The sequence below is a fragment of the Erythrolamprus reginae genome, chromosome 5 (assembly GCF_031021105.1).
Source record: "Erythrolamprus reginae isolate rEryReg1 chromosome 5, rEryReg1.hap1, whole genome shotgun sequence".
NCBI classification, from domain to species: Eukaryota; Metazoa; Chordata; class Lepidosauria; order Squamata; family Dipsadidae; genus Erythrolamprus; species Erythrolamprus reginae.
In genome coordinates this window covers 40,856,055-40,871,192 of record NC_091954.1, presented here as the reverse complement: position 1 = coordinate 40,871,192, position 15,138 = coordinate 40,856,055, and the positions used below count along the sequence as shown (strand labels likewise).

General features: G+C 41.7%; 1 protein-coding gene across 2 annotated transcripts in view; it reads left to right on the top strand.

Moving 5' to 3' along the window:
* Nucleotides 1–14,921, top strand: part of LRRC27 (leucine rich repeat containing 27) — a 65,183-nt gene extending 50,262 nt beyond the window's left edge. For both annotated transcript variants that reach the window (XM_070752452.1, XM_070752449.1), the window contains 2 exons: nt 11,694–11,820; nt 14,191–14,921. In XM_070752452.1, coding sequence (XP_070608553.1) covers nt 11,694–11,820; nt 14,191–14,331 — 268 coding nt within the window. In that variant the 3' untranslated portion in view covers nt 14,332–14,921. The remainder of the gene's footprint in view (nt 1–11,693; nt 11,821–14,190) is intronic.
* Nucleotides 14,922–15,138: the final 217 nt, after the last annotated feature.

The following is a 15,138-nucleotide window of genomic DNA, read 5'->3' as shown; positions in this document are numbered from 1 at the left end:
TGTGCTGGGTTAATAAGAATTGGTCCAAGTTCTGTTGCACATCTCCAGGGCCTGACCTGTGCAATGCCTCCTTTGCCACCCTTACGTAACGTTCTGCCAACCCGTTAGCCCAGGGCGAGTAAGGCGAGATGAGGCATGTCTGACCCCTAGGCCATCTAGGAATAATTCGAATTGCCTGGCTGTTAGTTGTGGTCCATTGTCAGACACTAATAGATCAGGGCAACCATGGGATGCAAACAGTCTGCTCAATACCTTGATAGTGGCACTTGTGGTTATGTTGTTCATTGCTATTATTTCCAACCATTTGGAGAAAGCATCAACCACTATTAGGAAGTACTGAGACCCCACTGGGCCAGCAAAATCAATGTGGATCCTAGACCAAGGGCCAGCAGGCTGTTCCCACTCAGCCGGAGTTGTTTTGGGGGGACTGGGCCTAGACTCTTGGCACGGGTCACACTTTGAAACCCAACTTTCAATATCAGCATCAAGCCCTGGCCACCATAAATGCCCCCTTGCTAGGCTCTTCATCCTGACAATCCCAGGATGGCCCACGTGTAACATTTTGAGTACCTTTTCCCTTAGGCGTTTGGGGATGATCACTCTATCCCCCCACAGCAAACAACCTTTTACATATGATAATTCAAGCCTTTTGTTCTTAAAATCACACAATTCAGGTTTAACAATATCATTTTGCCATCCCTTTAGAACACAGTTCACCACTTGTTTAAGGATTTGGTCTTGCTGCGTGTGTGCAGCTACCTCTTTTGCTGTGGTTAGTGGGTTTTCCTCGAGTTCTATCATTAGCACATCTGTGGCAGGAACAGGGTCTTCTACCAAGTCTGCTATGGGGCATCTGCTGAGGCCGTCTGCATGATTGATTTCCTTCCCCCCCTTGTGGGTGAGCTCATACTGATACCCTGAGAGGAAAAGGGCCCATCTGATTAGTCTTGGAGACATAAAAGGTGGAGTGGGCTTGTTGGGGGCTAGCAGGCCTAGTAGGGGTTTGTGGTCAGTGACTAGCTCAAAGCTTCTCCCAAAAATGTAATTGTGAAACTTCTTTACCCCTGCCACTAATGCTAGAGCCTCCTTGTCTAACTGGCTATAATTCCTCTCTGTGCTGGTCATGGTTCTTGAAAAGAATGCTATTGGGGCCTCTGTCTTATTCGGTAGAACGTGAGCTAAGACTCCTCCTATGCCGTACGGCGAAGCGTCGCACGTGAGCCTAATGGGTAGTGAAGCACTATATTGGACTACTACACTTTTAGAAGTTATTAAATTTTTTATCTGAGAAAAAGCTTCACGTTCAGTTTTCCCCCATGTCCAGCGGGCTTCCTTCTGGAGTAAACGATGGAGAGGCTCTGCTACTGTTGCCTTCTGCTTTAAAAAAACGGAATAAAAATTAAGGAGGCCCAAAAATGCCTGCAACTCATTCTTATCTTGTGGCTCTGGGGCTTCTCTAATTGCTCTCAGCTTCTCTGTTGTGGGGTGGATACCTTCCTTATCTATTTTATACCCAAGGAATTCAACACTGTCAGTTCCCCAGACACATTTATCAGGCTTGATTCGTAACCCTTTGTCCTGTAGCCTCTTAAGTACTTCCCTTATTCTTTTGTTCACTTGCCCCTGGTTTTCCCCTGCAATTAAGATGTCATCAAAATATGGAATTGCCCCATTTACCCCTGACAATAGGCGTTCCATGATGCTCTGGAATATTCCTGGGGCTATGCTTACCCCAAACTGTAACCTCGTGCATTTGAAAGCCCCCCTGTGTGTTACAATCGTTTGGGCGTTTGCTGTTTGTTCATCGACCGGAAGCTGCTGGTAAGCCTGGGCCAGGTCGATCTTTGCGAACCTTTTTCCCTCCCCCAGGGAGTGTAAGAGTTGTTGCACGACCGGGATGGGGTAGGGGTGGTGTTGGAGTGCCTTATTCAAGGTTGATTTGTAATCAGCGCAAACTCTTAAAGAGCCATCTGGCTTCAATGGTGTCACTATGGGAGTTTCCCATGGCCCCTGTTCCACAGGGACCAAAATACCTTGACTAATGAGTTTGTCCAGCTGCATGTCCAGCTTGGGGAGAAGCGGAAGGGGAACCCTGCGAGGTTTCAGTCTGACCGGTGGGACCTTTGGGTCGATAGAGAAAGATATAGGGGGTCCCTTATACAATCCCAAGGTGGGGCTGAACACTTCAGGGAACTCTTTCACAAAGTTAGGCATATTATCACAGTTTACATTACACACACCCGAAATTTCGATCCCCAACGGTTCCATCCATGCTAGACCCAGCAGGGAGTGTTTGGCCCCCGTCACAATAAGCATGGGAAGGGTACATTTCACATTCTTAAAGGCAATAGGTACATTTGCTGTTCCCAGGACCGAGATTACCCCCCCTTGGAAGTCTCTGATCACCAATGAGGTTTGAGTTAAGTCAGCCTTAGACACATTAGGCATGTATAGTTTAAATTTTTCCCAGGGCATGATGGTATATCTCGAGCCCGTATCCAGCTCCATTGAGCAAGGCTGGTTATTTAGTAACAATGAGATAACAATTTTAGCCCCCTTTTTGGTTGCCGTGTTATTCACGGAAAATTTAGAGTTACCTCTATTGTAGTCGCGGTTAGCGCTTGAGTAGTTCCTTTGGCCCGAGCTGCGGAACGGTCTCCTTTCTCGCGATTGGGGGGGTTGGTTTTGAGGTCGCTGGTATTGTTGTGTGGCAAACGTTTCTTCTGGTGCCGTTGCTCTGCATGCGATGGCGATGTGGCCTCTCCGGTTGCAACGGTGGCAAGTAGCGTCTCGGAAGGGGCATCGATGGCGCTGGTGATTTCCCCGGCAGCCCGCGCAGGGGGCTGGGTGAGTAGCTCTAGGATGTCTCGGCTGGTCTTGCAGGAGGAGGCAGTTGTCCCCGTTTCTAGTCGGCTGGCTGAGGTCGTCTGTTCCCTCGGCGCTGGGAGACTCGGCGTTGATTTTGGCAATGATTTCTCGCCTTCCGTGCTCCTTTAATTCTCTTGCCGCTGCGTCGGCTGCTTCCGCGGTTTGTGCTAATTTAATTACGGTTTGTAGCGTCGGCTCTTCTTCGGTGAGGAGTTTGTTTCTCACCGAGTTGCTCTTCATGCCGAAAACCAAGGCGTCGGTAAGGCGAGCTTCCGGGTCTTGAAACTTGCATTGAGCAAGTACCGTTCGAAGCCGCGTTGTGAATTGGCTGATTGACTCGGTTTCTCTCTGAGCCATCATGTGAAATTGATGCCGGTAAACCATGGCTGGTCTGGTTGGTTTAAAATGGCTCGCTAGTTTCTGTTGAAGGACGTCCCACGCTGTGGCTCTTGCTTGTTCTGGCTCGGTGAGAGTTTGGGCAAGTCTACGGATCTCTGCGCCGCAGTAGTTGAGAAAAATAGCCCGTCTGCGATCGGCTCCGGCGTCCTGCATTCCCGCCGCCTCGAGGAATATCTCGAAGGTGGCCATGTACTCGTCCCATGTCATTTTCTCGGAATCGAAGAGTTCTGGAGCCTGGCCGATCTGGATTTTGTCCATGTTGCACGCGAAGTTCTTCCGTTCGTTCGTCGCCAGTGAAGTAGACCCAGAGACAGGGTTTTGAGCAATCGGTACTTTTATTCAGCTCAGAGAACAAGTGACAGCTCAGCAAGGTAAAGTGACAGTTCAGCGAGTACCGACTGGCTCTGCAGGGAGAAACCGCTTCTTTTATACTTTTGCGGTTCCCGCCAAAGCGAGAGCCGGCCGCGTCTGAGCCAATCAGGAGCGACTTCCTGCTTGGGCTCAGACAGCGCTGGAAAAGAGGAACAAACTATTTACAGCGTTACAAGGTAGCCATTCCAGGATACAACAAAGGGGACACAATCTGAAGTTAGTTGGGGGAAAGATCAAAAGCAACATGAGAAAATATTATTTTACTGAAAGAGTAGTAGATCCTTGGAACAAACTTCCAGCAGACGTGGTTGGTAAATCCACAGTAACTGAATTTAAACATGCCTGGGATAAACATATATCCATTTTAAGATAAAATACAGGAAATGGTATAAGGGCAGACTACATTGACCATGAGGTCTTTTTCTGCCATCAGTCTTCTATGTTTCTATGTTTCCATTTTTCTGGGTGCAATTCTGTTCCCTCTGTTCTCCAAGGAATATATAATGATCACAGTCATTTGTTTTGCTTCCTCTCACCTTTCAATTTATTCCGCAGGGTAGCTTTGCTGGTGAACTGAAATTTGAGCCAAGATTCTTCCGGTTTAAGACAAACTACTTTATTGCACTCATTCATTAATACAGAACTGCAGCATGTCATTTCTGGGGGGGAAAAAGGATAAAACCCTGTTCTGTAAAACAGTACATTTCTGACAACACTGTTTAAAAGTTTAAATGGGAAAGAATGAAAAACTACATCTACCTTCCATGTTTCTACTTAGAAACAAATTAGTATGTATTGTGTGTCAAGGCAATTTTTCTTGTTTGATTAATCATAGACTGGCCAACTTTGGCTAACATTTGAGTATTTAAACAAGCTTATACTAGCATTTTTCAACCTTGGCAACTTTCCAATCTATAGACTTTGTATACCAGAATTGCCAAGGTTGAGAAACACTGCCTTATACAGTGGTACCTCTACTTAAGAACTTAATTCATTCCATGACCAGGTTCTTAACTAGAAACGTTCTTAAGTAGAAGCAATTTTCCCCATCGGAATCAATGTAAAAGCAAATAATGCGTGCAAACCTATTAGGAAAGAAATAAAAACCTCAGAATTTGGGTGGGAGGAGGAGGAAGAAGAAGAGGGGGAGGAGAGTCGCTGCGGAAGGAGGAAAGTGAGGTGAGGGGAATCAACAAAACCCAGAACTTTAAGGCTTAAAAAAAAGAGGGACTCTGAGGTGGCGAGGAGGAACATGCACCTCCAATACACCTCCCATATACTGGCTGCTTCTGCTGCTACCTGCTGCCTCTTCCTTCCCATGCTGAAGGGCTCCCCTCTCCTCTCTCTCGCTCGCTTGGTAGCCAGCGCCCTTCCTTCGCTGTGGTGACTCCTTGGCTGCCCAGAGCGAAGGGAGCATTTCTTTTCTCTGGGCACTGGCAGAGGTTTATTCCCTGTCCAAGCGCCCAGAGAAAGGAAAATGCTTCATTCGCTCTGGACTGCCAAAGCCTCCTTAAGCGTCACCAAAAGGCTCCTCTGACAGCCGAGATGGCCAGAATTAAAGGGGGAATGGCAGGAAACTGGTCAGGTGTTCGTTCCTGGGAAATTTTTCCGGGCTCAGGTTCCTAAGTAGAAAATGATTCTTAAGTAGAGGCAAAAAAAATCTTGAACACCTGGTTCTTATCTAGAAAAGTTCTTAAGTAGAGGCGTTCTAAAGTAGAGGGGCCACTGTACTATAATTCAGAGTCCATCAATTAATTTGCAGTTTGGTTTTTTTCAATTCCTACTTGTAGAATGATGGGATAGAATTTGAACTAATTGTTTCATTAAGAAAACACCAAAAGCTTGGGTTAACTGCCTCAGTGGTGCAGTGGTTAGAGTGCAGTACTGCAGGCTACTTGTGCTGACTGCTGGCTCCTGCAATTTGGCAGTTCAAATCCCACTAAGCTCAAGGTTGATCCAGCCTTCCGTCCTTCTGAGTTGGGTAAAATGAGGACCCAAGCTGTTGAGGGCAATATGCTGACCCTGTAAACTGTTTAGAGAGGGTTGCAAAGCACTGTAATGTGGTACATAAGTCTAAGTGCTAGTCAGTGAAGGGCTACCAAAATTTTTACTAGCACACTGTGGGCGTGGCTTATGCATTTTCTTTCAATATCTTTCAGTGCAAATTGGGTGCTCTGGGGTGGAGCTCCATTTTCGCTACCCCACTGCGTTTCCCCATGTCCGGGCAGTAGCCCACCCTTGGTGCTAGTGCTATTGCCATGAACTGAAAATGGAAGCAAAAGCTTCCCAACTCAGTGAAGTTTCACAGGAAGAAAAGCACACAAGCCAAGAACCATTGTTTTGATGTTAAAGTTTGCTTTTTATTGGTAATTTATGAAGTAGAGCAGAGGTCCCCAAACTTGGCAACTTTTAAGACTTGTGGACTTCAACTCCCAGAATTCTCCAGCTGAAGTCCACAAGTCTTAAAAGTTGCCAAGTTTGGGGACCCCTGAAGTAGAACTTCAAAAAGCATTTGAACTTTGCAAAGAAACATTAGTTTCAGACAGTAGCAGGCAGCAGCCAGTGATCCCAGGTGCGCGGCTGTCATAGGAAAATCTTGGATACCTGCGCAGCTGCACAACCCCGATGCACCCCTGCATATGATTTGGCTTCCGCGCATACACAGCAAGCCAAATTGCACGCGGGGTCATGCGCAAGAGCAAGATTTTGGGCTATTTTACCTCTTTTTTTGCTTTTGCGTATGTGCAGAAGCTAAAATATTGGCAAAAATAGCTGAAATCTCACTCTCATGCACGTCCTCACATGATATTTGGCTTGCTGTGCATGCGTAGAAGCCAAATCTCATGCGGGGGCGCGTTGCAACGGCTTCCGAGGGAGCTCCGGTAGAAGGTAAGAAGAGCAACCCTTCACTGGTTTCAGAAAATAGAATTGTGATACCTTAGGAATAATGGAAAAACTGACTTTTCAGATGCTGCCCAAAATTTCTATTGCTAAGCAACTGAGCCCAAAATTTGTATTACTAAGCAAAACATTTGTTAAGTGAGTTTTGTTCCATTTTACGACCTTTCTTGCCACCGTTTAGTGAACCACTGCAATCGTTACTTAGTAATGCAGTTATAAAGTGAACCTGGTTTCCCCACTGCTGGGCAGAAGGAGATGTAATGGGCTGCTGCCCCCATGGGTGGGTGGGGAGACATGCAATGGGGATAGTAAGTTTATGCACTATTTATTGAATAATTAATAGTTTTTTGTTCTTCCTTCTCTAGAACCTTAGTATGATCTTTAATTACTTTTAAAATAGGAAATAATTAAATAGTATCTTTTTACCCATAAAGGCTTTAAACATGTTAATCATTATCTAGAATTGAACTTTTATAGCAATGAAAGAAAATTGAGCCTAGTCAGTTATCATATTGAACCTTGTGAGTTCAGTACTAAACCGTAAAACGTTACTGTTCTCCTCAACAATTAATGCTGTCTATCATTTGTCCTTTTTATGGCTACTCAAATAATGTGACTAAATCAACTGAAAAAGAGTCCAAGCACTTATTTGAAAACTAATCTTAGTCAGTAAGCCACTCCCGCCCAGTCACATGACCTTTAAGCCACCCCCTGTCACATTATTATCTAGCCACTCCCACCTGGTACCATGGCTGGCAAGCCACTCCTACCTGGTCACATGACCATCAAGCCACACCCACTGTACATAACCATGTGATGCTGCAACCATCATGAATATGAGCCAGTTGCCAAGCACTTGAATGTTACCATAGGGATGCTGCAGCAATTGTAAGTATAAACCGTTGTAAGTCAAGGACTACCTGTAATGAAGATTAATGGAGGTTGTAGTTCAGTAACATCTTCACAGCCATGGGTTCCTATCCCCGTGTAATATAACATAGAACAAAATATGATAGGGGGGTTCACAGTCCATGGCACACATCAAATATCATTCAATATGTAAGAAGCAATGATATCTTCTCCCTGTTCCTACTCATGATGATGACACAATGAACAGATGGTCTCCCAGCATAGAGCTCAATGGTCCCCAGTGAGAAATCTAGTTCCAATGCAGTTGTTTCCACATGAGATGATAACCCAAGAATGGAAGCTCCAGCTCCTTATGAAAATGTGTGTGTATTTGTGCATTTCTTCAAATGAAACACAGAAATAATACTTGAGAAGCATTTCTATCTATGCCAGTTTTGTGAAAGCCAAAATAAACAGTGTCTATATGTTCTTGAAGTTTATGTATTTATTTATTTTTGTCAAGCACTTATTGGTAATATACACAGATATAACGCTGTTATATACAGGAGATGGCTACTAATAAAAGGGAAACATTAGGACAGGGACAGTGCACTTATGCCCGCCCCTTAATGACCTCTTAGGAATCAGGTTAGGTCAACAGTGGATAATCTAAGGGTAAAGTTTTGGGAGTTTGGTGACAAAACTACAGAGTCAGGTAGTGAGTTCCAGGCATTAACCACTCGGTTGCTAAAGTCATATTTTCTAAGTCAAGTTTGGAGCTGTTTACTTTGAGTTTGTATCTATTGTGTGGTCATGTATTGTTGTGGTTGAAGCTGAAGTAGTCATTGACAGAAAGGACGTCGTAGCAGATGATTTTATGAGCTATGCTTAGGTCGTGCCGAAGGCGATGTAATTCTAAACTTTCTAAGCCCAGGATTTCAAGTATGGTTGCATAAGGTATTCTGTTGCGAGTAGAGGAGTGGGTGGCTCTTCTAGTAAAGTATCTCTGGATACTTTCTAATGTATTTATGTCCGAAATGCGGTGTGAGTTCCAGACAGATGAGCTGTATTCAAGGATTGATCTGGCAAAAGTTTTGTATGCTCCGGTTAGTAGTATGATATTATCAGAGAAGAAGCTACGAATACGTAACATTAGGTGTCCCAAAGGTGCTTTTTTCAAGAGGCAACTGGACTTTTTAGTTAACCTGGATGACTGAGAATCTCCATAGACATTTGTTCTTGAATTTGTGTATGGCTATTGACCTTGCATGCAGTTAAGCTTTGCTTACAAATGTTATAAGCTGACATTCTTGCAAATTATGCTCTTTTGTTACTATTGTTTTTTTCCCTTTTCTTGTATACTTGTTGATTTATACAATCTGTAAAAGTATTGATTAATGTGTAAATACAATTCTGCCACACCAGTGTAATATAATTTTTTCTTCTTTCTGGATTCTGCTTTATAAGTTGTGTTCATAACTAGGGACTTCAGAAGGAAAACATTTTTAATTGCTTTAAAGCTTGAAGACAGGAGACAGATGCTTAATCAGCTTAAAGAATCTTTGTTTTAGCTGATAGCAGTTGACAATATAGTGATCAAAGAGAACCAGCAATATGTTAATATTCTATTGCTATCTCTAATAGCACGTGCTTTTTTGCATACAGTTAGAATAGATATTACTTCTGCATTTTCAGAAGTTTCAGTGTTTGAAATATTTTGCATGAAGGTTTTTTTCAATAGTCATATCTGAATGGAGAAGCATTCTAAACTGATTTCTGAAGAAGTATTCAGATCTTATGTTTGTATGGAAACATATGTTTGTATGGAAAGAAAAAAAGCATGGAAACACCACATGCTTCCTAGGGGCAAATAAGATGTACTGTCTTGAATTGTGCAATAAAAGTGATAATGTAATTTTTTAAACTTAATATAAAGAGAAAGCCTATGTGGAATGTGTCATTCAGAGGTTAAAATATTGGACTCGTAATGGAAACAAGTTCTTAACCATGGAAGTTCAGTGGGTGACTTTAGATATCCTAGCTCACAAAGTTATCATAAAGCAATATTAGAATATTTTATTTTATGTACACCAGTAGATTATACATCTAATAAAAATCTTGAAAAGAAAATTAAATAATGTTAGAATCTAATTACTTTAAAAATAGGATAGCAAACAGAATAGTACTTAGTGGATCATCCTGCCCTCGTTATCATTATGAGTTTTTAAGTCAAAATAAAAACCACAGTCTGACACTACAAGGATGTACAGACAGCTATGATGGCTTTATGCCTAAGTGTAGTGATATTTGTTTTGTTATCAAAATAAAAATCAGAAAGAGCAGGTGGTTTTAAGATTGCCAAGGACAAGAGAGCCCCAGATGGTACCCATGGCCCTGTTGCCTAATTATCTCTGTATATCCCTTAGAGATTACATTAAAATGAATTATTACCACAAGAACTCTGGAAACATGAAAAGCTAGCCAAGTCATCCTCCTGGCCAGACAAGAGTATTGGTGGACACATGCCTCATTTGGAAACATTAGCATTCCAAATTATATCATTTTCTTTTTAATTGCCTTAATGCAGAAAAAAATAAGATAACTGATAAACATAGGGGGGGAAATAGAGGGGAGGGAAGATCTGTTTTCTAATTATTAAATGTAGAATTAAACCATTACCTTGTAGAGCAATATTGAGCAGGATTTCTCTTACTTTATTTTGATAGAGAAGCAAGCCATAAGCATAGCAAACATGTATCATCAGTTCAAACCACATTGTCACATGATTAAAAAAAACCAGAATTTTTTTTTTATTAGCCTAAAGTTGCTGGAAAAATTGGATCTACTCTTGTTCCATATTCACAAAGTCATTGCTGCTGATAGCTGTTTTCCTGGATATCTAAAATACCAATTAATATTCTAATATTAGAAATTCCTTGCCCTTCTATAAAAACAGATGCACAGAATGGATAATCAAAGATATTACTTTCTATGAGCCAAAATAGTGGTCAAACTGATTCCTTCGCTATTGAATAAGGAAATTCTCCTATCCTATTGCATACACCCAGAGATACATTCTATTTATTTATATTTATATTCATTGTATAAACATATTTATTCTATTGTACTCTGTTTTGAAAACTGCTCCCAAAGCCAACCTATGATTAAGCTGAACGAGGCAATTCCCTCAGGCTGCTGATTTGAAAGGTAATAAGAACAGGCTCCAAATTGAACATTAATTAATGATACTGCGATAGTATTTTTACTGCCAGGGTGGGACCAAGATGTCCAGCAGATTTTCTGTTTCTAGTGCTAGGAAATTTGACAAGCTGTAGATATTATGTACCTCATCAAGGCTATGACCATAACTTGCCATTTGACAAAAATTTAGGACCAAAACTGAATACAGATGGGCTCATCTATATAAAAGCATGGTGTTTATTGTCCATGTTAGTAGGCTGATTTCAATTCTGTTGTGAGAAAGGTATACTTTTTTCAAAGATTAGTTAAGAATCAAGATCCATTTTTATTTATATCTTTCCCTGAGGGGCCATGGGAAATGATACCAGTATTGGAGGGGAGAGAAGATACCATAGGAAGGGGGAAAGGAGAAGAAAACATAATTCTGTGTTTACTAAATTCTAACTGAGTTTATTAAACTCTGAGTTTATTTATTATTGCTACACAAGATTGCATCCTAATTTTTTTTTAGGCTAGGACAAGCAGTTTTAGAAGCTTAAATGTATATCCCAAATATTCACACATTCAGAAGCTTCAAGCCTTTTAAAATATCTTTATCATTTTATTGTCATATGGGTTTTTAATTGCCATGTAAGAGTACCATATTTTTCAAAGTATAAGACGCACCTTTTTCCTCCCTAAAGGAGACTGAAAATTTCGGTCTGTCTTATATTCCGAATGCAGCGTTTTCAAAGCTTTTTTCCCCAGCCCTAACTAGGTGCTAACTATCTTCTCAGCTTCCTACTCCCTCTGATGAAGTTTTTTCCCTGCCCTAAGCCTTTGCAGGCTTATTTTCATTTCTGCTTCCTCTGAAAAAGGTGTTTTTAGCTCTAACCAGGGGATAAAATAATGTGCTGAAGCTGAACAGACTAAAGATGCTAGCCAGCTGAATACCTGGCTGTAGGTATATTCCCCCCCCCCCTATTTTCCTCTCCCAAAAGTAAGGTGTGTCTTATACTCCGAAAAATACAGTACTTGTTAGATATATATACTTCCTAAGTAGATCTATACATGAAAACAAGACAAATTGGGGAAAAAAGCATTGATTCTGCTTCTTCTTTCAGAACTGCAAAATACAAGGAAATAGAAAATCGCATTAAACAACACACACAATTAATGAAAGAAAAAAGGAAAAAGTTAAGAGGATTACCCAAAGAAGATATGGAAAAAGCAAATCAAGATCTTGAAACTGTAGGTTTGCATTTAGAAAAGAAATCAAAGATGTTGACATTGTAGGTTGCACATATTCCCTTGAAATATAGGATTAGTTCATATATACCATTTCTGAATGCTGGGATTGAAGTGATTTGTGCTCTTGTCACTCTGACCCCCTTGGAGTTTTCCTGTCTCCTCTTGATTGCAAATCATACCATAAACTATGTTGACAGAAGTTTGGTTTGCATATGAATCAAGATTCCAAAGCAATCCCTAACGCACTCTAGTAAATGCAATCAATTTGTAAGATGGGACGATAGGTTGAGCAACTTGAATGAAAAATAAATGAAGAAATATTATTTCTTCATTTAGAAAAACTAGTTGAAATGAGACAAATAATTTTGTTTATGATGCTTTGCAAATGAATGAGTGAAAAAAACATTTCAAGCAGGATTTAAAAAAAAATAAAATATCAATAGAAAATATCCTGTTTTCCCCAAAATAAGACATCCCCTGATAATAAGCCCACCAGGCTTTTGAGTGCATGGAAATAAGGTCAAGTGCTTATTTCAGGGTTCAAAACAAATAAGATGGGGTGGGGTCTTATTTTTGGGGAAACACGGTATTATATATTATATTTATATTAAACTTATTTACTTATTTATTTATTAGATTTGTATGCCGCCCCTCTCCGAAGACTCAGGGTGGCTAACAACAGTATAAAAAGACAATGTAAACAAATTATGTTATAAAATCTGTGTATACAAGTAGTCCTTGGCTTATGCCCACAATTCAGCACAGAATTTCCATTGCTAAATCAGTTGTTAAGTGAGTTTTGCTTCATTTTACAACCTTTCTCGCCACAATTCTCCTTGCAGGGTTGCCCTGCGCAATTATCCAGGATAGTAGTCTGCACAAGAGTACTCAACATCATCCTGATGGTACTGTAGGCCTCTCTTCTGCCTTGACAATGAAACAGAATAAGGCTTTTGTGGCCACATTGAGGCTTCAGAGCAAAGAAGAGATGGGCCAGGAAAGTCTCCTTTAGTTCCAATCCTAAGCAGCAGAAGATTCATTGGTCTTCTTCAATCTAATAAGACCAATGAATTGACACCAAAGGAGCTAGTTTTCATTGCTTCCCACCATCTCTCTCCTGCTTCCCCTACAACCCACAACAACAGAAACAGGGAAGAAGAGAACTTGTCACCTCTTTTTCCCCCTCTGCTTGCCACTGTTGACTTCGAAACAGGAAGAAAACAGGAGGTGAAATAGGTGTTCTCACTCTTTCCTGTGGGACTGCAGGCTTCACAGCTGCCTTGTGAAGCCAGAGGTAGTGTTCCTTTCCTTATACACACGTTTGGAGGAATCCAGAGAGCAGAGCCTCTCCTGGCATCTTAAAATACATTGTAGCTCTAAACAAATGTATTCCTGAAATCCAGGATGGGGCAGGAAGGTAGAGGGAGGGTCTAAAGATAATTCCACCACCGCAAATATGTTTAAAATGCACTTCAGTATAGATGTGGCATTGCAGCGCTTAAGACAGCTGGGAGGTACATGCCCCCGTTCTGCAGAGAAGCCTACGCAGTACAGCACCTTCAAAGTTTTAGGGCTGCAGAGCGAAGGTCATGTCCAGAGGTATGCAGGTGCCCATTCTTCTGTCCAACTGAAATGAAATCAGTTGGTGGCTAGAGACCCCAAGGATGCAGGAACATCTGAGTTGACATGCTTTTGCCAACAGAGAAGTGCAAATACATTATAATTAAAGTTGAAGGAGAAATAACAGGTGGAGGCTAACTTTGTGGTGGGTCAGGATGGGTTGGGCCCATCCTTGTGTATTCATGTTCTCAACAGTTAGTGGTTATCTTCATGTTGGGGCAAGTAGGAAGTGTCGGGCAGCTCTTAATTTTTGTGCTTTATTATTTCTTCACCCTAGACTAGAGACACACTGCATTCCACTCCATGAGATCTAGATACACAGTAGTTTAAATACTAGAATAGATATTATTTATTATTTATTAATTGGATTTCTATGCTGCCCCTCTCTGAGTACTCAGGCCGGCTCACAACATATAATACACAGTATACAAAATATTGAATCCAATTAATTAATTAAGAATCTAACACCCCCCCCCCCCCAAAAAAAGCATAAAAAACAATCATTCCGTTCCATTAACAACAGTACTGAGCAGAATTCATAACTGAAGTTTTCTTGGCCAAAAGCAATTCGGGGTCCATTATTTCACGCTGACGTGAAAATGGCAGAGAGCTCGGTTTATCTATCCAGGTTTGCAACCTTGTAGTATTGTTTGAGGCACAACTGAAAATAAGATGGTCATGTTATGTTAATTTGACCACTAGTTGTTATGTGCAGATTGTTTATTCGTATCCGAACCTTTGTCTCCACAGGTGGAGCATTTGGAAGAGGAGCTTGCTGATTTGAGGAAGGATCTTCACAAGGAATATCGTTTTACTGCATTTACAGGCGAGCTGCTTCCTACCGCAGATAATCTCCTACCCACAAATATATTTTCTAAAATGACATTTTAAGGGGATGAAAGACTGTCCCTCATGCAGCAGCCTCTCCCTAGTTGTTTTTCAGGGGAATCTGTTTTTTAAAAAGACTTTATAAAACGATGTATTCCCTCTTTTATTGTTGTTTATGTTTTTGGTTCATAGAGTTAGAATTTAATATATGTCCTAAGGCCGTGATATTGAACCTATGGCACGCATGCCAGAAGTGGTATGCAAGAGCCCTCCCTGTGGCCATGCGCGCCATCATCAGCTGTTCTAGTTTCCGGCACGCATGCCATCTGATCTTCACTCGTGCCAGAGCCCCAGAAACTCGAAAACCAGCTGGCTGGTGTGCATGCACAGGTGGCTGCACCGTCAAGTTGGCCTTCAAGCTTCTGGGGCTCTGACTTGCCCATGCTCCGGTTTGGGTAGTCAGTGCCGAAAAGGTTTGCCATCACTATTCTAAGGCTTTGGAATGTATTATACCGTAGTTGTAGTGTGGGTTCAGAGGTGGGCTGCTAAGGTGGAACAGTGACGTGTGCTCGCCCCCGTGGCTCTGAGTGTTAGCGGAGTCTCCGCGCCCGATTTTGCTATCTTTCCAGGTGCAGTAGCGTAATTGCACTGGACTCCGCTAGCACTCAGAGCCACGGGGGCAAGCACACGTCACCGTTCCACCTTAGCAGCCCACCTCTGTATGGATTTAAAAGACAGCGGGCTTGCATTTTGTTTTTTTCTATCTGTTCAGAATTCTTTTGTGAAGGTATGTTTCATAATTTAATCTGTATTAATGAGTCTTAACAGAAGTAGAAAAGTTTTTAATGTAATTGCCTATTGTGCTAATTC